The sequence below is a fragment of the Urocampus carinirostris genome, chromosome 20 (assembly GCF_059441175.1).
Source record: "Urocampus carinirostris isolate Australia breed hairy pipefish chromosome 20, RoL_Ucar_1.0, whole genome shotgun sequence".
NCBI classification, from domain to species: domain Eukaryota; kingdom Metazoa; phylum Chordata; class Actinopteri; order Syngnathiformes; family Syngnathidae; genus Urocampus; species Urocampus carinirostris.
The window spans coordinates 17478744-17504638 of NC_142368.1; the positions used below are offsets into that span (position 1 = coordinate 17478744).

General features: G+C 41.1%; 1 protein-coding gene across 1 annotated transcript; it reads left to right on the plus strand.

The window, feature by feature from the left end:
* The first annotated feature begins 1401 nt into the window (after positions 1–1401).
* rab15 (RAB15, member RAS oncogene family) lies at positions 1402–25895 on the plus strand. The gene is made up of 7 exons (XM_088325409.1): positions 1402–1675; positions 5581–5641; positions 7785–7845; positions 10496–10573; positions 10644–10733; positions 12968–13033; positions 21246–25895. Exons 1-7 carry the CDS (start codon positions 1552–1554, stop codon positions 21405–21407), a joined length of 642 nt encoding a protein of 213 aa, XP_088181535.1. The 5' UTR covers positions 1402–1551; the 3' UTR covers positions 21408–25895.

Consider the following 25895-nt stretch of genomic DNA (forward strand, 5'->3'; position numbering starts at 1 on the left):
ATTATTTATTCTTGGTTTATTTGTTTTTTAACTGGTGATGTACCATTGCTACACAAGAAACACAACAACTAAGCAATTTGATAAATATCAGTCGCGGGTGGAGATTTTTCATTCTAAAACCGGATAACGAAATGTGTAACCTTCAAAATAAAGTAACACTCGTCCCACCTCTTATAAGATTTAAGATAATAGTTAAAATATAATTATACTGATATTCAGGATATTTGATTCAACTGTAATATTGGAGCTTGATTGGAATGTAAATTCGACGAGGAAGTCATCAGTGAAAAAATATATATATTTAAGCTTGACAGCGCTTCACCGCACCCACTGTGATGAAAATTCCGGCTCTTTTTCGAGATCCGGCTCTTTCGACTCGGCTCAGTAAAAGGAGCCGACTGTTTCAGCTCCCAAGAGGCTCTTTGGATTGTTTTGTCGCTTTAATTCATACATTACCGGTGTATCGTGTAATATTATGCACGGAATGACGTAGAAAGAGGGGAATAAAGCAAAAAATGTAAAAAAAAAAACGATTAAAAAAAACAAACAAAAAGAGAAAAGATCATAAAATTAAAAGAAATGAAATAAAAAGGAGAAAAAAGGAAAAACAACAACAATAAAAAGCTGCAAAAAGCTAGAAAAAAATAAACCAAAGGAAAAAAAAGGGGAAAAAGGGAAAATGAGAGAAAAAATGCAAGACAGGGGTAGTAAAAACCTGGGGAGTAAAAACAAAATAAAAGAAAATAGCGTGGGGGTAAAAAGTAGAAACAAACAAGGAAAAATAAATAAAACACTAAAAAAATAAACAAAACAAGAATAAAGAGAGAAAAGAAGGTGAAAAGGGGAAGATAAAATTAAAAACCTAGGGAAAAAAACAAAAAGAGAAAAAAATAGAGGAAAACCAAAAGCAAGAAAAATCTTGATAAGCTTTAAAAAAAACATAAAAAATACGGTCCCTTCAATTGTTATACTTCCATTTATGTAATAAACTAACATTAAGCACAAAACGAATTAAAATTTTTAAAAAAAAAGTATTATTCTACAAAATCATAACACCATTCATTTTTTTCACTCTACTGCAAACCTTTAATCTATTTAAACTTTGAACCTAATAACACTCAGCAACTTTAAAGTCAAGCGAGATGAGAATCTCGGAAAAACCCACAGAACAACCGACTCTTCAGTACAATTAAACTTCAAAAAACAAGAATAACCTTTAAATGTTTGAGTTAAAATACAATTTGAACATTTCATACACCCCAAAAATTTCAAAGCCAACTAAAAACCGATATATCGACTAATCACAAGAGGAAAAAAGAGGATTCTGCTGTTAAAGGATTCAAAGAGTCGGCTTTTAGAGCCGTTTCTCTCACGAATGACATACAGGAGCCTGAAGACTCCTTCGGCTGGGGAGAGTCGCGACAAGAAACACATGAAATCGGAACCTTATCGAAGCCAATATGGTTCTTTTGTGGGGAAGCAGCCATTGGTCGCCGAGTTAAACGACTGTCAGCCTTAGTCTATTCGCTTCCTCCCTTTGAATCCATCACCATGGCTAAGCAGTATGATGTGCTCTTCCGACTCTTGCTTTTAGGCGACTCCGGCGTCGGAAAAACATGCTTGCTATGTCGATTCACCGACAATGAATTTCATCCTTCTCACATTTCGACTATCGGTAAGTACCAGTATACGTAAAATCCCTCAAACACATAACGTCTCATCTCATCTCATTAGCCGTACCGCTTATCCTCATTAGGGTCGCGGGGGGGCTGGAGCCCATCCCAGCCATCTACGGGCAGTGGGCAGGGGACACCCTGAACTGGTTGGCAGCCAATCGCAGGGCACACAGGGACAGACAACTCATTCACACCTAGGGACAATTTGGACCGGCCAATTCACCTGAAATTGCTGCATGTTTTTGGAACGTGGGATGAAACCGGAGTGCCCGGAGGAAACCCACGCAAGCATGGGGAGAACATACAAACTCTGCACGGGAAGTCTGGAGCTGGATTTGAACCCACGACAGGTTCCCATGACATGAACTGTGCCGCACAAGCGCTAACCTCTGCGCCGCCGTGCTGCCCACCAACAACGTATTCCGAAATATTCCAAAAAGGAAAACATAATGTGTCTTTCTGTCATATTACTGTCACGTTTAGGGCTGCAACAAACAATCCTTTTCAGTATGGACGACCAGTGTTCATTTTACCTGTGAAAAGTGATGGGTCCCGGGGACTCGTCCCAACAGAGATCTATGGGTCCCCCAAATTTGGTGTTATCAAGGTTGAAATTGTAAATCGGCGACAAATATATAATATAAATCTATATATTCATTCAGTTTTAATCATCAAATTATGAATTCATTTTCTGCATCAAATTATTGTTGGTAATATACCAATTAAAGGGATAACCACAAACCTGTCTTTTTTTTTATTTTCTCCTTTTATACTTCCTTTTTACTTCTTTATACAACATAATTCGTAATATCAATCATCAAAGCAAGTGAGCCATTTGAGAGCCGGCTCTTTTTAATGAGTTGAGCCGAAAAAGCCGGTTCTCTAAAAAAAGACGGACTTCCTTTCACTACACAACGAGATCTCGTTGGTCGAGATCGGCGTGCAGACGAAAACTCGAACCGCGAGACCAAAACAACAATGGCGGATCTGCCTGACGAAAAGTTTGGAGTGCGGTAAATCTTTGTTAAAAAATGATAATGACAATTTCGTGTCAAAAAAGTTGCGTCCCGGGGACGCACGTTGATTTGAGACGATGCGTCCCCAGCAAAGATGATGCGTCTAGGACGCGGGGACGCGGGCAAACGAGAACACTGGACGACTCAGTCGATTATTCTTTCGATGAATCGAAAAATCGTATTTTTAGATTGAAATGGTAAATGGACTGCATTTATATAGCGCTTTTCAAGTCAATGAAGACCTCCCAAAGCGCTTTACAATGTGCTTCACACTTACCCATTCACACACACACTCACACCAATAGGGAGTCAGCCATGCAAGGCGCCTGCCTGCTTATTGGGGGATTCAAATATTGAAGTCTTGGACGATTGGAAAATGAGTGCAACAAGCAACAGGATATTCTATAGCAGGGGTGTCAAACTCATTTTAACTCGGGGGCCACACGATAGAGCAAACATTCTGTCGGGGGCCGGACTAGTAGATTAAAGAGAAAGAAAAAGAGAGATAAAGAAATAAGAGAAAGAGGGAGGGAAAAGGAGAGAGGGCGGGACAAAGAAAGAAAGAGAGAGAGTGGGAGAGAGCGTGAAAAACAAAAGAGATAAAAAGAGAAGTCGTGAGGGAGGGGGAAAGAAAGGGAGCGGAACAAAGAAATCCAAAGAGAAATAGAAAGACAGAAGGAGAGAAAAGAGAAAAGAAAAGGGCGAAGGGTAGGAAGAGCGAAAGAGAAAAATGAGAGAAGGAAGTTAGAGCAAAAGAAGTTAAAAAGACACAGAGAGAGAAAGAGACAAAGAGCAACAAAAGAAGAGAAAAAGAGAGACACAGAGAGTGAAAGAGACAGAGAGTGCGAGAAAAGGGGTGGAAAAGTGGGAGAGAGAGAAAGAGAGAGAAAGAGAGAGAAAGAAATACAAGTACAGTGTCTTTGTTCGAGGCACCTTACTTTGGCAACATCAAGTTGACGTATTTCAACCTGCAGCTCGTTTTTCTCTTGCGCTTCTCTGAGTGTTGTCTCGCGGGACGGATTCAATCCCTTAGCGGGCCTGATCTGGCCCCCGGGCCGCCTGTTTGACACCTGTGTTCTATAGTATAAAATAATAAAAATAATCCGAAATAAAGAAAAGTACATACAATTGTATGGTATGAACCTGCAAATATTGTCATATTATATTTAGACATACAAAACAAAAACGAGGAAAGAGCGATACGATTTATACTTAGCAAAATATTTATCCGCCAGAAAATATTAAAAGTGTAAACCTACTTTTCAAAATGTTGTCAACAAATTTATTATTTTAGTTAAGTGATCAAAATTTCCAATGTGCAAATTATTTATAATATACTCTGTGTTGGGATTATTAACATGTCATCATTATTATTTTCTTTAAAATTGGTTGCTTGGATACCTTAACCACTATTTCTAAAGTGGGATTTTATTGAAGTTCTGTAGCTTTTTTGGAGTGTCACTGTAGTTTCATTTTTGTAGTATTTCTGAAGTCATTTTTACTTAGTATTTCCATATAAGTATCTCTGTAGTACTTTTGTTGTACTAATGTCAGAGCTTGTGTCCCACATCAAAATATATACTACTTAAAATTTGTATCGCCCCGGCAGTTACTTAGTATCCGTCGGAAATCCTGGTTTGAAAACAAGGTGCGAGCAGAGTTCTTTTATAAAAATGTCATCAAATAGTGCAAACTAAAAGCATATGGATGTGTTTATGGCAGTGCGCTGTGTGTGCAGAGATTCGCCCACTCTTACCGCTGACCCTATTAATCTGGGTGCTTGGCTGCTGTTTTCAAGTGGTTACAGTTTGTTCTGTGAGTTTTCATCATAAAATGTCTCAACACTAAACATACATTTTTAAATGAGCTTCCATATAAAGCAGGGGTGTCAAACAGGCGGTCCGCGGGCCGGATCATGCCCTCTGAGGGATTGAATCCGACCCGCGAGCCAACGCTGAGGGAAGCGCAAGAGAAAAACGAGCTGCAGGTTGAAATATGTCGACTTAATGGTGCCAAAGCCAGATGCCTCTTACAAACGCTGTACTCTTATTTCTCTCTCTCTCTCTCTCTCTCTCTCTTTTTCACTCTCTCTTTTTCACTCTTTCACTCTCTCTTTTTCACTCTCTCTTTTTCACTCTTTCACTCTCTCTTTTTCACTCTCTCTGTCTCTCTTTCACTCTTTCTGCCCCTCTTTTTCTCTTTCTTTGTTCCTTTTTGTCTCTTTCACGCTCTGTGTCTTTTTACCTTCTTTTTCTTTCTCTTCCTTTTTTCCCTTTCTCTCTCTCTACTCTCTTTCTCTCTCTCTTTATTTCCCCTTCTTTCTTTCTCCCCTTTTCTCTTTCTATTTCTCTGTGGATTTCTTTCTTTCTTTCTTTCTTTCTTTCCCCCTCTCTCACTATTTCTCTTTTTATCTCTTTTGTTTCTCAAATTCTCTCTCTCTCTCTTATTTCTGTCCCTCTCTTTCTCCCTATCTCTCTTTCTTCGTCCCATCCTTTCTCTTTTTCTCTCCCTCTCTTTCGCTTATTTCTCTCCCTTTTTCTTTCTCTTGAATCTACTAGTCCGGCCCCCGAGAGAATGTTGGTTCTATCGTGTGGCCCCAGAGTTAAAACGAGTTTGACACCCCTGATATAAAGGGTTACTCAAACACGTACAACCAAAACTATGTCTTTTCGTTTAACACTGTCAGTGTAAACTGTATTTGAGACTGAGATCTGCTTATGACAGGTTGGAATTCTTTATCTCCGATTTCTCCTGCACCCCTGTTTCTTGGAAATTCAAAATCCATTAATGTCTTCTCTCCTTGTTTTGATTAAAACTTAACAGTTAGAAATTCAAATTCAGTCCAATGGTACACATCTACTTCCGATATTAACTTATGTCTTCTGCAGGGATCGACTTCAAGATGAAGACCCTGCTAATAGATGGTATCAAAGTGCGAATCCAGATATGGTGAGCGTTGATTTGTGTGAAATGTGTTATTCCCCCAGGACCGTTTTTTACAAACTTGACTACGTTTTTAGACACAAAAGGGGTTGGATTGAAGTACTGAATGGAGTCTCAGTCTATGGAGCAAGATAGTTGTAAAAAGGGTGTATTTAAGAAAGAGAGCGTGTACTTGTAGGAAGGCGACTTGTACCTGTAACAGTCAGATACAAATCCTCAATCGATTTGTGTATTTTAAATATTTTTGGGATGTGGAGTAAAAATTCTATCTACAGCAATGTTCCCTCTAAGCTGCGCGTGTGCGCAATTGCGCACTACCCAGCGCTTTTCCGCGCACAAGAAAATCTAGCCAGCTCACAAAAATCAGGGCTCGAAATTGCTAATTAAGAAGCGAATTAAGTCAAAGTTACAGTGCATGGAGGTAAAAAAAATACACGGGTTCCCCTGACGTTGTGTCCTAAATGCGGTATTTTGAAGTCGAGTCGAAGTAGAACGAAGTTGAGTAAAGTCAGTAGAGTTTTTCGAGAACCGGCTTCTTCGGCTCGGCTCACTAAAAGGAACCGGCTCTTTTGGGTCCTTAACGGCTCTACAGGTTGTTTTTGCTTCTTTCATCCCTATATGACCAAATATTATGTAAGATTATGCACAAAATGACTTAGTAGGTCGAGACATTTGTAGTTATATGACATACCATAAGGCTGACCCTAGAGGGAGCTGACGTAATTGTTGGCCATCTTGCTGCTATGTGTACCATCAAAAAATAGAACAAAAAAGAAAAGAATAATAAAATGAAAAAGTTGAGAAAAAAAGAAACAAAAGGAAGAGAAAAAAAGAAGGAAAAATTTAGAAAAAAGCCAGAAAAAAAGAAAAGAAAGAAACAAAGGAAAAAAAGTAAATAGAGAACAAAAAGAAAAAAGTAACAGCTAGGAAAAAATAAACACAATGAGAGTTAAAATATATAAAAAAAACAGGGAAAAAGAAGAAAAGGTTTGTGTTGCATTCAAATAAAATACAAATACACGGTAAAAATACACGGGTTCCCCTGACGTTCTAAATGCGGTATTTTGAAGTCAATCTCGAAGTCGAACAAAGTTGAGTAAAGTCGGTAGAGTTTTTCAAGAACCGGCCTCTTCGGCTCGGCTCACTAAAGAGAACCGGCTCTTTTGGGTCCCAAACGGCTCTTTGAGTTGTTTTTGCTTCTTTAATCTCTACACGACCAAATATTATGTAAAATTGTGCAAAAAATGATTAAAGGAAGGGGGGGAAATAGAACAAATAAGAAAAAAATACCAAAATGAAAAAGCAGTGAAAAAATCAGAAAAAAAGAAAAGAAAGAAACAAAGTAAAAAAAGTAAATAGAGAGCAAAAAGAAAAAAGTAACAACTAAGAAAAAATAAACACAATGAGATTTTTTTTAAAGGAATTAAAAAAACAGGGAAAAAGAAGAAGAAGTTTGTGTCGCATTTAAATAATTTCCAATTATACCAAGTCAATCTTGAACCAACATTGTACTTCCACTCAAAAATGTAATTAAATACAGTTGGTTATCGTGCAACCGACTAAATAAACCCCCAAAAATGTTAGTATTATGCGACAAAATATATCAGGAAATAAAAAGAAACGGATATCTTGTGAAAGAATTGTAAGAACAAATGACATTTGTAGGCCGTACAACTTTTGCAATAGTACATGAGTCAATTCATTCAGTGAATTTTCTTTTTGCATTGCCGGAAACTCAGCAAAATGTAACGTGATGTCAAGTTTTGTACATGTTTGATAATGACTTAGTTGCCACACTTGGGATTGCCGTTGCTCACTGTTCTTTCAAGCGTTGGTCACCGACTTTGTGTGAACGCTCAGACCCGTGGAAAATTACAGGGAACATTGCCCGGAAGTAGTAGTATTTTGTTCCGCTTTTCAACTTAAAGCTCAGATAAAAACGATTCATTTGTGTAAAACACTCCAAATAAACGTAGATCTGTTTTTAGTATTATATTTTAAACACAGTGTTTTTACGGGTACAAGTCGGGGATTTTTGGGGTACAGTTGCGGGTACGAGTCCTTATTTTTAAATACAGCTATCTTTTTTAATAATAGTCTCCCCTTTTTCCCTTTTTTTGAACATAATGGCAGTTGTCTGTTTTCTCAGGGACACAGCAGGCCAGGAACGCTACCAGACCATCACGAAGCAGTACTACAGGCGAGCACAGGTAGTCATTTCTGTGGGACAGTAGCGCCTCCTAGTGATACAAATCAAGTCATTTGTTAAGAAAAACAACAATGATTTGAATGCTAATTAAAAGTACATGCATTTAAAAAAATACATTTGTATTTATATGACATACCATAAGGCTAACATAGAGGGAGCTGACATAATTGTTGGCCATCTTGCTGCTATGTGTACCATCAAAAAACCAAAACCTTTTTTTCCCCCCTCCTTTTTTGGTCTTTTTTCCCCTGTTTTCTTCCATCTTTTTTTTTAGCTTGTTTCTTTTATTCTTATTTTTAATGTCCTTTTTACTTTTTTTACCAAGTTTTTGTTCTTTTCCTTTTTCTTAGTTTTTTCCTTTTTTATTTCTCTCTTTTCTCCTCCTTTTCCATTATTTTTCTTCTTTCTTTCTTTTACTTGTTTTTCTTCTCTCCCTATTCTCCTTTATTTTTCTGTTTCCCATATTTTTTTGTGTCTTTTTTTCTTCCTTTGTTGGCTTTTTTCCTTTTTTGTGTAAAGAAAAGTGAGAAAAATCAATTGAGACGCAAAATGTTGCAGTTTTGGTCACTTTAAAGCTCCGTAGTTTGTATTCTTGTGCTTTGTAGCATTCGTTTTCGTTTGCACTACACAACACGGTGATATCTATTGGTCGAATAATACGTGCAGCACCTTTAAAGAACTAAGAATCTTAATTTGTGTGTGGGATGTGTAAAATAAATTGGTGTTTTTGGCGCCCCCTAGAGGTTCTCATAACACAATGTCCTCAATTTGCATATATTCATCAAGGAAGCAATAAGGTCAGTTGATCAAATGGTTTCTAGCGTCACATAGTGGTTCAAAACTCGCAACACAAAATTTCCTAAATTATCATTATTATTTTCAACTCGTCAAGAAAAAAATTGGGACAGTTTTCCTGTGAATGCATTTATAACACATTTGATTTACAGTATAATGGGAGTAAAAGTACCCAAAATTGGGCATTTTACAGCAATGTAAAGCAGATATTAGTATTCCTCACTTCATGACCGTTATTACTGTAGAGTTTTTGTTTTTTTTTAGTATTCCTATAGTCTGATTTATTGAAGTTCTGTAGTTTTTTTCATACTGTAGTTTTATTTTTTTATTATTTTTGTAGTATTTCTGAAGTATTTTTTATGTAGTATTTTCATAGTAGTATTCTTTTTAGTGTTTCTGTGGTACTTCTGTTGTATTTTGAAAGTAGATTTTTGTTGTTATTGTCTATCTGTAGTATTTTTGATTTTGTTTGGACAGTTTGTTTGATTGTTACTTTGTACCTCCCTTTATTATTAAATAGTAAAGTCAGGTCAAAACATATTTATTTGTGACGCCCTTAATCACAAAGAGTCTCAAAGTGCTGCACAGACTACAGACTATTAGGGACTACAGACTATTATTACACCATCCCCTGATCTAAAACCAACATGAGGACAAGGGAATACTCAAAAGCTGAGGTAATTCCAGGATGACCAGGCTGGAATAGATGTTGCATGGGGCATCGTCTAACTCAGGGGTGTCAAACTCGTTTTAACTCTGGGGCCACACGATAGAACATTCTGTCGGGGGCTGGACTATTCAGGGGCCGACTAGTAGATTAAATTAAATAAGAGAAAGAGGGAGGGAAAAGGAGAGAGGGCGGGACAAAGAAAGAAAAAGAGAGGGAGTGAGAGAGAGGGAGAAACAAAAGAAAAAGTCGTGAGAGAGGGGGAAAAGAAAGGGAGAGGAAGAAAGCAATTTAAAGAGAAATAGAAAGACAGAAGGAGTGAAAAGAGAAAGGAAAGCGTGAAGGGTATGAAAAGGGAAAGAGAACAGAGAGAAAAGGAAAAAAGGAAGTTAGAGCAAAAGTGGTTAAAAGACACAGAGAGAGAAAGAGACAAAGCAACAAAGGAAGAGAAAAAGAGAGACACAGAGAGTGAAAGAGACAGAGACAGAGTGGAAGAAAAGGGGTGAAAAAGAGAGAGAGAGAGAGAGAGAGAAAAAGAGAGAGAGAGAGAGATAAATACAAGTACAGACTGGGAGGTCGGTGGTTCGCGCCCCGGCCGAGTCATTCCTAAGACTTAAAAAGTGGTCGGCGGCGCCCTCTGTTGGCTGCGGCTGCATCGGCTCGCTACAACGGGTCAGGTGCAATCGACATTTCGTTCTGTGTACATTGTTACACAGAATGACAATACAAGGAAATTATTATATTATTATTATTGTCTTTTTTCGAAGCACCTGGCTTTGGCAACATCAAGTGGACGTATTGCAACCTGCAGCTTGTTTTTCTCTTGCGCTTCTCTGAGTGTTGTCTTGCGGGCCGGATTCAATCCCCTAGCGGGTCTGATCTGGCCCACGGGCCGCCTGTTTGACACCTGTGGTCTAACTTGTGTTCCGCCCCTTATTTGTCAACCATTTTGAAAACACACTTGTGAAACCGGATATAGCTAATATCGATACATGTGTTGCATTCATCATGAAGCTTATGTAAGGCTTTCATAATTATTTTTTTACGGGGGGTTTCGTGGTCCAATATGGCTCTTTTAACATTTTGTGTTGCCGACCCCTGGTTTAGAGTGTGTCGGGTCTGTAATAGGAAAGAGGGATCTGGAAGTTTGTGTTTTCATGTGTTTTGATAACAAACTACTTTCCCTCAGGGAATTTTCCTGGTCTACGATATCACAAGCAAGCGCTCCTTCCAGCACATTATGAAGTGGGCCAGCGATGTGGAGGAGGTGAGGGGCAACACAAGTTATGATAGTATTATTATTATTATTTGTTTTAAATGAAGTCATTTTCTTTCAGTATGCTCCAGTAAAGATCCAAAAGATCCTGGTGGGGAACAAGTCCGACGTGGCGGACAAGAGACAAGTGGCCACGGAGCAAGGTGTTGAGGTGTGTTTGGCAAAAAAAAATATTTTGATTATTTTTTTTTACTGGAATCTCTGAGTCTGAGATATTTTCAACACTTTCAGTGTCAGACGATTCTCTCAAACAGGAAGTGCCATGTTGACTCCTTTTTAAAGGCTTACAGAAATTGAGTTTCTTAGTTATATTGTCAAGACCGGAACGGAGACAGGACCCACTTGCGTTACGTTTCTCTCAGTTATATTGGAAGGAAGGAAAGGATTGCACCCACCATACGGTGATCGGAAGCAGGTCGCTCTGAACGCGGAAGTGGGACTTCCGTGGCGAGCGATGGCGGTGTCGGGAACGGACAAAACGGGTCAGAAGCCGGGACAGGAGAGCAAAACACGTGGTCGGGATCAGAAACGAGTCGAAAGACAGAAGAGGAGAGTAGACGTGGTCAGGATCAAAAAACGATCAAAGCCGGGAAACAGATGGGAGCAAAAACAGGTGTGAGTCAGGGTCGAAAAAAGCTTGCCTAGAGTAAACTGAGGTTCGCAGACGGACTGACCAAAGGTGACAGATAGACGTGGATTTAAATAGTGACAGGGAGCCAATCAGAGTCCGAGGGAGTTGGCGTCAAAGGAGCGGGCACAGGTGCATCACATCGGTAATCATGACCTATATAGGCATAGGACACATTAAAAGCTAGCTTGAATCCTCATTTTTCATTAGAAAAACAAGTAAATGAAAAAAGTATGTTTCTAGCTTTTTGTCAAGACCAGAACGGAGACAGGACCCACTTGCGTTACGTTTCTCTCAGTTTTATTGGAGGAAAAGAAAGGATTGCACCCACGATCCACCGATTGCTGGTCGCGGGAAGCAGGTCGCTCTGAACGCGGAAGTGGGACTTCCGTGGCGAGCGATGGTGGTGTCGGGAACGGACAAAACGGGTCAGTAGCCGGGACAGGAGGGCAAAACACGTGGTCGGGATCAGAAACGAGTCGAAAGACAGGAGAGGAGAGTAGCCGTGGTTGAGATAAAAAAACGGATCGTTATTCAGGACAGGAGAACAGATGTGGTCGAGATCAAAACAGGTCGTAATTCGGGATGGGAGAGCAGATGTGGTCATTCGGGATGGGAGAGCAGATGTGGTCGAGATCAAAACAGATCGTAGCGGGAGACAAACAGGAGCAAAGAACGGGGCAGGCGAAAAAGGGCTTGCCGTGAAAAAACAAAGATTCGCAGACGGACCGACAAAGGGGACAATTTGTTAACAAGCTGCAGCTGGCGCAACACGGGCGGGTCCAATTGGGCGCTATGGCAACCTTGACACTTTTATCATTGTGTCATGAACAACAGTCCTATCCTTCTTGAGTATTTTGTGACATTTTACACAAGAACTCTGCTTGCACCTTGTTCGAAAACCAGTATTTGGGACAAAAAATGTTGGTCAAAGTGAACCTCAACGATCTTAAGTGACTTCAGAGGGGAGGGAAATTGTACTATTATATACACTTCTTATCAGTGCTAACTTTGCAGTCGCTCAAAAAGTGACTGTAGCCTTCAACCAGGAGGAGATGTCATCTGGTGGTGTCCAACTATCACTGGGCGTTTAGGAAAACGCAAGGCTGGCCAAAGAAAAAATACACAGTGAGCAGCCAGGCTAACCAGGAACCAACATTGAACGATAGCTGATCAAATTACACGCGGAGGGCAGCCAGGCTAACCCACACCAACGACAAAAAGCAGATACGACTTAAGCGAAAAGCGCAAAGTCGACCAGGAATAAACCAAGAGATGTGGCAAAACTGGCGCCAAGACTTGGTTACCCAGCCAGACAACACGCTGTGGGCAGCCAACGAGCGCTAACCGTGAGCAAACAAAACATGAAAGCCGGGGAGCTAGCCGGACCAAAATATACCAACAGTGAGACACACGGCGAAAAACACAAACGAAAATTCATCATCGCCTACCTCCAAGCAGAAATAAGCATTATGCAATCGCTGTTCACTACAACCGATGTCTGTTTCGGAGCTGGCCTCACATGTTGTGGTAATGGGCTTCTTTTGAAAGTGTCGCGTTTCTTCAGTTTCGTAAGATGGTTCAATTTTTAGGATAAATTTCTCACGTCTCCCATATTTTGCAACATATCTGCAAGATTGTGGGGAGGAACACGACACGTTCTGTGCCTAATTGTAAAAGAAAATCTATTTGGGAATACCTTACTCTCAGAACATTTTACTAAATGTAAATCAGTTTTTGTATTTTCTGTCTTCCAGCTTGCCCGAGCCTACGGAATGGATTTTTTTGAGACAAGTGCTTTCACCAACCATAACATAACAGAGGTGAGAAAAGTGTTTTTGTATTGGACAAAAACTGAAATGTCTCTCTTTCACAATACCGGTTTGGTGCCACATCTCGCTTCACATTTCGGTCTGAGGCCAGATGGCCAGATTTGTTTTTTTCTGGTACAAAACAGAAACTTAAAAGAAGGAGAGCAGACCAATGTTTTGCTTTGTTTTGGTTCTACAAATCTCACATAGAAGGAATGCTAATGTCATGTATTTGATAGATTTCGTTTGTTAATTTCTCTCTTGTTCGTTTACAATGAATGGGACGAGATGTATTCATCTTTTTGGTATTCACTCAACCGGTGAGGGGAACATGGCACAATCAGAGGGAGTAAGAAAGAGAGGGACAGTGCAAGAGAAAGTGATAGAAGGAGAAAGCAAGGGAATGTGTGTGTGTGTGTGTGTGTGTGTGTGTGTGTGTGTGTGTGTTTGTGAGAGAGAGAGAGTGAGAGAGAGAGGCAAGGCCGTTTGTGTGAGAGAAAGAGAGCAAGACTGTGTGTGCATGAGAGAGAGAAAGAGAGAGAGAGAGAGAGAGAGAACGAGAGAGAGAGAGAGGGCAAGACAGTGTGTGTGAGAGAACGAGAGAAAGATAGTGTGTGTGAGAGAGAGAGCAAGACAGTGTGTGTGTGAGAGTGTGAGAGAAAGAGAGAAAGAGAGAGAGAGAGGGCAAGACAGTGTGTGTGAGAGAGAAAGAGAGCAAGACCGTTTGTGTGAGGGAACGAGAGAAAGATATTGTGTGTGAGAGAGAGAGCAAGACAGTGTGTGTGTGAGAGTGTGAGAGAGAGAGAGAAAGAGAGAGAGACAGAGAGAGAGCAAGGCATTGTGTGTGTGAGAGAGAGCAAGACAATGTGTGAGAGAGAAGGAGGGAGAGAGGAAGACGGTTTGTGATTGAGAGAGAGCAAGACCGTGTGGGAGAGCTAGAGAAAGTGTGTGTGTGTGAGAGAGAGAGAGCAAGACAGTGTGAGAGAGAGACAGAGGGAGGGAGAGAGAGCTAGACTGTGTGGGAGAGGTAGAGAGCAAGGCAAAGTGTGAGAGATTGAGAAAGAAAAAGTGTGTGTGAGAGAGAAACAGAGTATAAGAGAGAGCAATAGAGTATGAGAGAGAGAGCAGGAGAAAGTGTGTGTGTGTGTATGAGAGAGAGCGAAAAAGTGAAAGCAGGATTAAGTGTGTTTTAGAGAGAGAGAGAGAGAGAGAGAGAGAGAAAGCGAGAGCAGGATAAAGTGTGTGTTAGCGAAGAGCAAAGAGAGTGAGAGAGAGAGTGTGAGAAACAGAAAGCAAAAAAAAAAACGAGAGTGCAAGAGCAGGTAAAAGCGAGGGAGCAAGATAAAATGTGTGTGTGTGAGAGAGAGAGAAAACTAGTGAAAGTAAGAGTAAGCAAGAATGGGAGAAAAGTGAGAAGGGAGAAAGTGTGAAAGAGAGAGCAAGAGAAAGTGTGAAAGAGAGGAAGCAAGAAAAATGTGTGTGTATGAGAGAGAGATAGAGAGGGGGCCCCACCAAGGGGGTCGCGAGTCGCCGCCAAGGGGGGCCTGTTTGACATTAGGAAGTTTTTTATTTTTACTGTCCTGGAATAAAGTGGGGCAGCAGCGCTCTCATTGGCAGAGAAAGCATCCGCAATCTGTACATACCTAGCCGAGAGAATGAGTATAAAGTGTAGACACGGAGTGTTGCAAACCCTCCTGTGAGCAATGTTCCCTCTAATTTTCCTTACGGGTCTGAGCGTTCACACAAAGTCGGTGAGCAACGCTTGAAACAACAGTGAGCCACCATAATCCCAAGTGAGGCAAGATAATCAATTATCAAACATGTCCAAAACTTGACATCCTGTTACATTTTGCTGAGTTTCCGGCAATGCAAAATTATTTTTCACTTTTGAATGAATTGACTCGTGTATTATTGCAAAGGTTGTATGGCCTACAAACGTCATATGGTTTTACAATTCTTTCACAAGATTTCCATTTCTTTTTCTGGTATCTTTTGTCGCATAATACTAACATTTTTGGGGGCTTATTTAGTTGGTTGCACGATACACAACTGTATTTAATCACATTTTTTGTGGAAGTACAATGCAACAAGATTGACTTAATGGAATTGGAAATTATTTGAATGCAACACAAACTTTTTCTTCTTTTCCCTGTTTTTTTAAATTCCTTAAAAAAAATCTCATTGTGTTTATTTTTTCCTAGTTGTTACTTTTTTATTTTTGTTCTCTATTTACTTTTTTACTTTGTTTCTTTCTTTTCTTTTTTTTCAGAATTTTTCCGGCTCTTTTTTTCTCTTTCTCTCCTTTTGTTTCGTTTTTTCCTCAGCTTTTCACTACTTTTTCATTTTCTTTTTTTTTTCTTTTTTGTTTTATTCCCCCCCTCCTTTAAGTAATTTTGTGCAGAATTTTACATAATATTTGGTCGTGTAGAGATGAAAGAAGCCAAAACAACCTGAAGAGCCGTTTGGGATCCGAAAGAGCCAGTTCTCTTTAGTGAGCCGAGCCGAAGAAGCCGGTTCTCGAAAAACTCTACTGACTTTCTTTTTCAACTTCGTTCGACATTGACTTCAAAATACCGCGTTTAGGAAACAGCGTCAGGGGAACCCGTGTATTTTGACCTTCATGCACTGTAACTTTGACTTAATTCGCTTCTTAATTAGTAATTTCGAGCCCTGATTTTTGTGCGCTGGCTAGATTTTCTTGTGCGCTGAGAATGTGCACGCGCATAGATTAGAGGGAACCTTACCTGTGACCCCATAAAAATATTCAACAAGATTGAGAAGACGGGGAGAAAGACGGGAATAAAGAAGAAAATGAAAGCCTCCTGGAAACTATGACGAAGAAGTTCAACAAAGCATGTAACAGTCAGCTTCATTGCGACCACTGTGTTAGAAAAACAGCTGTGATTGCTATGTTTACAAATGTCGGCAGCAGACAGCATGAAGCCAAAAGCATTACGGTGTTAATTAACGATCAAATGGCGTTGATGAGACGCTTCAGTTTTTTTGGAAGGGGGTCACGAGAGGTTTCCTTCTTCCAAATGGGGGTGCCACAAAAAATAACTGAGAAGCAATGATTTACAGGAATATTTTTTTATCACTTTATTTGAGTTTATTTATTTATGAATTTATGTTTCTACTGCAAATTCACCAGCCTTCCTGTGGGGGGTTTGCATGTTCTCCCCGTGCTTGCGTAAGTTTCCTCTCACGTTCCAAAAACATGCATGTCAGGTCCAAAATGTCCCTAGGTGTGAATGAGCGAGCGAGTTGTCTGTCCTTGTGTGCCCTGGGACTGGCTGGCAACCAGTTCAGGGTGTCCCCTGCCCACTGCCCGAAGATAGCTGGGATGTGCTCCAGCACCCCCGCGACCCTACTGAGGATAAGTGGTGCAGATAATGAATGGATTGATGAATGGATGGATGTCTCGTCTGACTGATGACTACGCCTACAGTATTCTTTAGACCACAGGTGTCAAACAGGGGGCCTGCGGCCAGATCAGGCCCGCTAAGGGATTAAATCCGGCCGGCGAGACAACACTCAGAGAAGCGCAAGAGAAAAACGAGCCGCAGGTTGAAATATTTCCGCTTGATGTTGCCAAAGCCAGGTGCCTCGAACAAAGACACTGTACTTGTATTTATTTCTCTCTCTCTTTTCAACCCCTTTACTCCCACTCTCTGTCTCTATCCCTTTCACTCTCTGTGTCTCTCTTTATCACTTCGTTTGTTGCTCTTTGTCTCTTTCTCTCTGTGTGTTTTTTTAACTCATTTTGTCCTTTTTTCCTTTTCGCTCTTTTCTCTTTCTCTCTTCCTACCCTTTGCGCTTTCTTTTCTCTTTTCTCTCCTTCTGTCTTTCTATTTCTCTTTGGATTTCTTTCTTCCTCTCCCTTTCTTTTCCCCCTCTCTCACAGCTTTTTATATCTTTTGTTTCTCACGCTCTCTCCCTCTCTCCCTTTTTTTTCTTTCTTTGTCCTGCCATCTCTCTTTTCCCGTCCCTCTTTCTCTTATTTCTTTATCTCTTTTTATTTCCCTTTAATCTACTAGTCCGGCCCCAGACAGAATGTTTGTTCTATCGTGTGGACCCTGAGTTAAAATGAGTTTAACACCTCTGCTTTAGACTATAAGTCCCTCCGGATTATAAACTGCACCAGCCCTAAAAAGCATAATCAAGAAAGAAAGATCATATATGTCGCACCGGAGTATAAGGCTCATTTTAGGACGAAATGTATTCAATATTGATTTATTCATCCAACACCGAAAACATGCATGTCATTTTGAAAGGCAATCAAAACTAAGAGTGTAGAGGTTTAGTTCTAAATCACTAAATCCAAAGAAATGATCATCCTCTGTGTCACTGTAGTAATGCGCCGCTTCCTCCTTCCGCCTCACTGTCGCTTACGTCAAACGTCATTTCCGCTTCTCTACAGTAGCTTTGAGGTGTAGTGTGTCGTTTTAGGTTGGGTTTTGGACCACTCCTCGGTGGAGAAAAGTATACATACAGTAGAACACGTACGGCTTCCATGCACCCATTTAATGAACACGCAACAACTCGAACTCACAGTTTCACGTGCGAACTCTCGAACTGGGCACCCCGCTTGCATCATCATGACGCACCTCACTTTCTGCGCCTACGCAAGCTTTGCAAACTCTCCTTCTGTTTTTCGGCCGCATATCTCACTATTTGCAGCTTGTCCATTCATTATCTGCACCGCTTATCCTCAGTAGGGTCGCGGGGATGCTGGAGCCCATCTTCGGGCAGTGGGCAGGGTACACAGAGAAGGACAACTCACTCGCTCATTCACACTTAAGGACTATTTGGACCAGCCAATTAATCTGACATGCATGTTTTTGGAATATGGGAGGATATCGGAGTGCCTGGAGGAAACCCACGCAAGAACGGGGAGAACATGCAAACTCTGCACAGGAAGGCTGGTTTTGATCCAATGACCTCAGAACTGTGCCGCCGTGCCGCTATTTGCAGCTTGTAATCTGCAGAATATGATTTTCTTTTCTGTGTCATTACATTCTGTCTTCTCAGTTGTTTTTATAAATACCGTAAATTCCGGACTATAGAGCGCACCTGATTATAAGCCGCACCCACCACATTTTAAGAGGTAAACCGGTTTTTTACATACACAAGCCGCACCTGTATATTAGCCGCATGCGCCCACATTTAAACATGTAACACAAACACAAAATTAACCCAAACCCGACTTTAAGTCCCGCGATTGAAACTAAATGGCCTTCATTGAAGTCCACAGTCCAAAAATCACAGCCGGCAAAATGAACGGAAAATGATATCGGTACTTAAGGTTTGATGCAGACCTGCAGAGTCCGGGTCCCTTTGAAAGTAATCCAAGGAAAAAAGTGTAGATTTCCAAAGGTAAGGGTGGGAAAAATATATCAGATGAACACATTTACTCACGCAACTCCTTTTTCTTTAACCAACTTTTTACCCCCTCTTCTTTCCTTGTCTGTCCCTCACCTTTAGCGGTCCCCACTTAAACTCGGCACCCCGCGTTTGTTCCGCCCCTCATTTTTTGTTCACCCGTGCAAAACATATCAGTATAAGTGTCTAAAATAAATACAAATAAATACATGACAAAAATATACAGTTGAAAATACATATTATACATGGGTTACACATATTTACAAAGAAAGACGGTACACCGAGAGAGTTTTCAAAGCTTTATTATTAATAATATAGCTTTCATCCCAAACGGTGCCTGTGACAGGGCAGTTAATGGTAGCAACACTCGAGCGCCGCTAGCGGCCGTTAGAAAAATGACATAAATTGGCCGCATCACTGAATAAGCCGCAGGGTTGAAAGTTAGTGAAAAAAGTAGCGGCTTATAGTCTGGAATTTACGGTACCTGTGTGTGCCAAAAACTGCGCCCCCTAGCAAACATCACTCGGGCATAGCTCACTAAAATGACTTCGTATCTCATTTTGGGGGGAAATGTCATTCAAGAGTAAATCACAGAGCATTTGTTCTTTTCATAGAAATCCATTTTGAGCAAGTTGAAAATATTTACTTTGCTGTCACTTCTGAACATTCTTGTTCCTGTATGGCAAGGTTGAAAGGATCAACACAGGCCTGGAGCGCCCTCTTGCGTTTTAGTGTGAGAATTACATGTGAAGTTATATACCGGGTAAACATGTGTTTCTAATTTTCATACCTGTCAAGCTCCAGGTCTCAATGGCCTTACAAAATGTCCCTTACAAATTACAAAATAATCTTACACCATATTTTATTTTTCAAAAGGGGTTTATTTATGTAGTTTAACATGTTATATTGTACATGTGTTTCGTTATATTACATATTGTTAATGAACATTTTGTTGTGAGATACTGAGTTGCTCGACATGAATGAGGTTTATTATCAAAACAGTTCAAAATTGAAGTCGCTTGGACATTCACCATAGAAGGAAAAAAGACATGCAAATATAATTAAGTAGAATTTTCTGATTCAAATTATGAATTCATTTTCTGCATTCAATTATTATTGTTAATATACTGATTAAAGGGATAACCACAAACCTGTCTTTTTTTCATTTTCTAATTTTATACTTCGTTTTTTCTTAACTTCTTTAGACAACATAATAATTTGTAATATGCATCAAAGCAAGTGAGCCGTTTAAGAGTCGGCTCTTTTTAATGTGTTGAGCCGAAAAAGCCGGTTCTCTAAAAAGAGACAGACTTACTTCCACTACACAACTACCACGGAATGATGCATGATGGGAAATCCCTAGGCGGCAGACGGATGCGCACAGTAGCATAAAACCGCTCGCTTTGTATGCAACGAAAAAAATGATACCGAGATAGAGGCTACTGCGGCGAACTCCTCTGACTCGATTGATTTGCCATTTCGTGATAGTCGGTGTATACCGGATGGTACCCATCATTGACAAATTTTCGTTTTTCCGTACAGATTTCCTTGTACTTCGTACACGTCTTAAAATGCACAGTAAACATACTTTCTACAGCAAAAAAATAAAGTAATTGGTTTTACAGATGGTATGTTCATTTCGAGATGTATTTTTCAGGGTATCCATTTTTCTTGATTTTATTATAATTTCACATGTATCAACTTTCATTCTTAAGAAAGGACAATATTAATATTTACCTGATTATTGGTTTCAGTAGTCTGTGAATGGTTGACTATTAAGATAGTACCGTAAATTCCGGACTATAGAGCGCACCTGATTATAAGCCGCACCCACCACATTTTAAGAGGAAAACCGATTTTGTACTTACACAAGCCGCACCTGTATACAAGCCGCATGCGCCCACATTAAAAAATGTAACACAAACACAAAATTAACCCAAACCCGACTTTGTGTCCCACGATTGAAATTGAATGTCCTTCATTAAAATACACAGTCCAAAAATCACAGCCGGCAAAATGAATGGAAAATGATACCGGTACATAAGGTTTGATGCAGACCTGCAGAGTCCGGGTCCCGTTGAAAGTAATCCAAGGAAAAAAGTGTATATTTCCAAAGGTAAGGGTGGGAAAAATATATATCCACTATTGTCCGCTGGGTCCACAAACAGGTCTCACCTTTACCCCACTTCCCGTCCCCCCTCGTTGTTCCGCCCCTTCTATTTTATTTGCCCGTTTAAAACATATCAGAATAAGTGTCTCAAATCAATACATTACAAAAATATACAGTTGGGTTACACATATTTACAAAGAAAGACGGTACACCGAGAGAGTTTTCAAAGCTTTAATAATAATAATATCACTTTCATCCCAAACCGTGCCTGAGACAGGGCAGTTAATGGTAGCAACACGCTCGCAACACAGTAAACGGGACTGTCAAAAAAACATACCGTACTTGTAAAAATCACGGTAAACCGTCCTCATCTTCCTCCTTAGAACTGAAGCCGTCAAAGTCGTCTTCCTCAGTGTCGGAAAGAAACTGTCATATAGACGTCGTCCCACGCTCCCAGTTGCAGTCTTCCTCTGTGCATATAGTCCACCGGTCTAAATCTTACCTTTTGTACTCGAGCGCTGCTGGCGGCTGTTAGAAGAATGACATAAATTGGCCGCATCACTGAATAAGCCGCAGGGTCGAAAGTTTGGGGAAAATGTAGCGGCTTATAGTCCGGAATTCACGGTAGTTCCAGCCCGAGTGTCAGCCGGAGCACAATGTTGGAGCATGCCACTGCCTGTGTTTGAATTCGGTTCTAAAACTGAAACCACTTCCATTTTGTGTTCTGTCAAGGCCTTTACACGGCTAGCCGAGCAGGTTCTGGTGGCCAACAAGAAGGACCTGGACCTTCTACGGATGTCTCTGAACGACAATCTAAACCTGGCTGCTCTGGAAGAAGCGGAAGGACTTTGTGACGGTGTTTCCGCAGACCAGGACAAAGGCTGTTGGTGCTGAAAGACCGAAGGATGCGTGGCGAGTGAGAGACGGACACTATGGAGAATGGCGGATTTTTTTGGGAAAACTGTTGTGGATTATTCATATCGAACTTCAGGTCAGGTCAGAGAACTAGTGCCTCTTTCCCCACAGGAGTCCATCCTACTCTTAGAACACAGGTGTCAAACGGGCGGCCCGCGGGCCGGATAAGGCCTGCTATGGGATTGAATCCGGCCCGCGAGACAACACTCAGAGAAGCGCAAGAGAAAAACAAGCTGCAGGTTGAAATGTGTCCGCTTGATGTTGCCAAAGCCAGGTGCCTCGAACAAAGACACTGTACTTGTATTTCTCTCTCTCTCTCTTTCTCTCTCTTTCTCTCTCTTTCTTTCTCTCTTTCTCTCTCTCTCTCTCTCTCTTTCTCTCTCTCTCTTACTTATCCACCCCTTTTCTCCCACTCTGTCTCTTTCACTCTCTGTATCTCTCTTTTTCTCTTCCATTGTTGCTCTTTCTCTCTTTCTATTTTTCTCTTCCATTGTTGCTCTTTCTCTCTTTCTCTCTTTCTCTTTCTCTCTTACTTATCCACCCCTTTTCTCCCACTCTGTCTCTTTCACTCTGTGTCTCTCTTTTTCTCTTCCATTGTTGCTCTTTGTCTCTTTCTCTCTCTGTGTCTTTTAAGCTCTTTTGCTCTAACTTCCTTTTTTCCTTTTCTCTCTTTTCTCTTTCTCTCTTCATACCCTCTGCACTTTTTTTTCTCTTTTCTCTCCTTCTGTCTTTCGATTTCTCTTTGGATTTCCTTCTTCCTCTCCCTTTCTTTTCCCCCTCTCTCACGACTTGTCTTTTTATCTCTTTGTTTCTCACGCTCTCTCCCTCTCTCTCTTTTTCTTTCTTTGTCCCACCCTCTCTCCTTTTTCCTCCCTCTTTCCCTTATTTCTTTATCTCTCTTTTTCTTTCTCTTTAATCTACTAGTCTGGCCCCCGACAGAATGTTTGTTCTATCGTGTGGCCCCCGAGTTAAAATGAGTTTGACACCCCCGTCTTAGAAGAACAGTGGACACTCTTAAGACCGATACTGGCCGAGCCGCTTTATGGGAAACGCGCGTGAAGACTTGGCCCAATAACTCAAATTACAATTATATATCCAGGAGGTAGCCGATACTGGAATCGATTCCAAAGAAACACATAATAGTATCAATTGGTTCCGATACTGGATACATTTTGTTTGGAAATGTCATGATCGTTGAATAATTGAACCCTCTTGTCAGAACCAGAACAGGAGGAGGACCCAGATGCGTAACGCTTCTCACACAAGCTTTATTTTACGGGAATGGGGCAGTCATGCACGTTAACACAAACGCTAGTGATTCGGTGATCGTTGGGCGGAAGAAGTAAGACAGAAGTCCGGCGTGGAACAACAGGAAGCCGGAGGCCGGCGAGATCGATACCAGATGCACGAGCAGATACCAGACAGACGGGGTCGATACCGGTACAGGATGGGACAGACAGGATCGACATCAGATACAGGAGACTGGAGACAAATATCAGACAGGATGAGTCAGACGAGATCGATACCATAAACCGGCGATTGTAGCAAGGTATCAGACAGGACGAGACAGACGGGTTCGATACCAGACACTGGAGACCGGAGTCAGATATCAAACAGTACGAGATAGATGGGAATGATACCCGATACTGGAGATTGTCGCAAGGCGTCTGACAGGACGAGACAGACAGGTTCAATACCAGACACTGGAGACTGGAGTCCGATATCAAACGGGACGAGATAGACGGGAATGATACCTGATACTGGAGATTGTCGCAAGGTATCTGACAGGACGAGACAGACAGGTTCAATACCAGACACTGGAAACTGGAGTCCGATATCAGACAGGACCAGATAGACGGGATCGATACCGGACAGGATACACAAGCAGGAAAGTGAACAGAGTCAAAACACACGTCCTGCGGGTGCAGAGGTTCGTTGACGGACTGACAAAGGGTGAGTGAGAGCACTGAGCCTAAATAGGAGGGAAGCCAATCAGTCAACGAGCCGCAGCTGGCGCCAAACGGTCGGGGCCAATTGGGGGCAATGGGCAACCATAACACCTCTCCCTTGAGTTGGCTCATATCAGGCGTCTCCAAGCTTTTTCGATTTTTACTAATTAGCGCAAAGAACACCCAGTTTGATATGCATTTCTAAAATAACTTCCATGTTGTTACTATGTTATTACCAGGTTAATTATTACTAGGAAATCACAATGACCCAGCTCTGGTGAGCTATTTTCAGAACAGGTCAGCCGGCACCCTCAGCTGTCCTTAGAGGGCATCTTGGTGCCCGCTAGCCCCACGTTGGAAACCCCTAGCTTATATTTCCGATAAACACTATACTGTCAGGACCAGAACGGAAACAGGACCCAATTGCGTTACGTTTCTCACAAGTTTTATTGAAGGAAAGGGGAAGGGCTGCGCCCACGATCCGGTGTACGCTCGGCGCAGGAAGCAAGTCGCTCTCGAACTGTTTGTGATCCGAACACGGAAGTGGATATTCCGTAGCGAGCGATGGCGGTGTCAAGGACGGAAAAACAGGTCGATAGCCGGGACAGGAGAGCAAAAATGTGGTCGGGGTCAGAAACGGGTCAAAAGCCGGGACAGGAGAGCAGACGTGGTCGGGATCCAAAAATGGGTCGTAAGCTGGGACGGGAGAGCTGACGTGGTTTGGATCAAAACAGGTCGCAGCCGGAGACAGACGGTAGCAAAAACAGGACAGGTTGGAGTCAGGGTCAAAAAAGGCTTGCCTAGTATACATCAAGGTTCGCAGACGGACTGACAAAAGGGGACAGACAGGACCGGGTTCAAATACTGACCGGGAGCCAATCAGAACCCGCGGCAGTTGGCACATCAGTAATCATGACATACACAAAGATTTTAGGCACTAAAATGTTTTTATGTTTCATTAAATAACTACAGTCCAAACTTTAGCTGTATAAAGAAATACATAAAAAATATTTCTATTACAACCGATAACAACGAAAACACAAAGGTCCATAAGAAAAACTACACTTTCCATTGCACAATATTTTGCAAATAGTGTCAACAATACACTCTAAAAACCTTAAACAGTATACAAAATAGAATACTACAACAACTGTTAAAGAGCTAAAAGTCAAAAGAGTCAAACCAAAAACTAAACAATGTAACAAACAAGCTCTTTTGGCCCTGTCGCCATCGTGACAACAGATTTACTGGGTTTTGGTCAGGAACAGTAAGATGTTTACATTTGTAGTCGCAGGTTGTTGCTCTTTTTTCAGGTGTTTATTTTTCTCATATTGTCTTATTTAGCTTGTGATAAGGGTGGGTTCAAATTTGGCCCAATCTTCTGCCTGGCAGGCATGATGCAGCAGTTGGCCAGGTAAGGAGAGGTGATAAAATTGTGCCTGTCAGTCACGCAAACAAGCATAACTTCGACCAGGTGTCAGGGAACCATGAATGGCTCTTTTTACAAGCTCATGCAGTATGGCTTGGAGATAGAGTAGTAACTTGTAATTTTTTTGATGTAATATCGCATGAAAACCGATTGTCGCACTTCCTGACTGTTCACAGGGTTCGATCCACTATATATAGAAAACAATTTTAACTACATTTCACAGTCAAGGTGTCCCACTAACAGACCCCGTTTTGGCTGTTAATCGCTAAATAATCCTTTACAAGGAAGCTTATGGATGAATCTATGTTCATTGGCGAGACACCTAATGATAAAAAGTCACAGAACAAACTTTACATAACTATTAGCTCTAGCAAAGCACCAAGAGCAATCTGATTGGTGAGCGGAGCTAGACACAGGACGAGCACACTCCTCGGCATCTGCACTGAAGGTAAATAAGTTGGTATTCTCATTTGCTGTATTTGGGGACATTTTTACAAAAGAACTTTGCTTGCACTTTGTTTTGAAACCATTCATTAAAACTATGATAAAATGAGCTGCAACACTTTTAAGTAACAGCAGGGAGGGGCAAATTTTAATGGGTATATTCATATTGATATGAGACACAGGTTTCTTGCTTTCTGATATTTAATATTGATATTAAGATCAATCCGCCCAATTCAAGTTTATTTCTTACACTTTAAGCCTGGCACGCACTTGGCGCAGTTTTTCAATTCTTTGTGTTTATTTACAACACGTGCTTTCGGATCATGTGACCATTCGAGACGAGCACATATTTACTACCGCGGCGAAAGAAAACGGGAAATGAGGGCTTTGTCCCGTGCAATGTGAGCCTTATATACGCGAGGGCGATACCGTGGAGAATAGTGCCAGATTGCAACACAGAAGTCGTCTTGTTTTGTGATTGTTTTTGCTGCGGTAATGGACCACATTGCATTCGCTTGTTATCGTTCCTTGGGGATTAAAGGAAACCGCAGTCACCCGACTATGACGCCGATAAATAATAAATAACTTCCGCTGCTGTTCAATACACAAAAATGAATTGAGAACTTGATTTGTGGGTGAAAAACT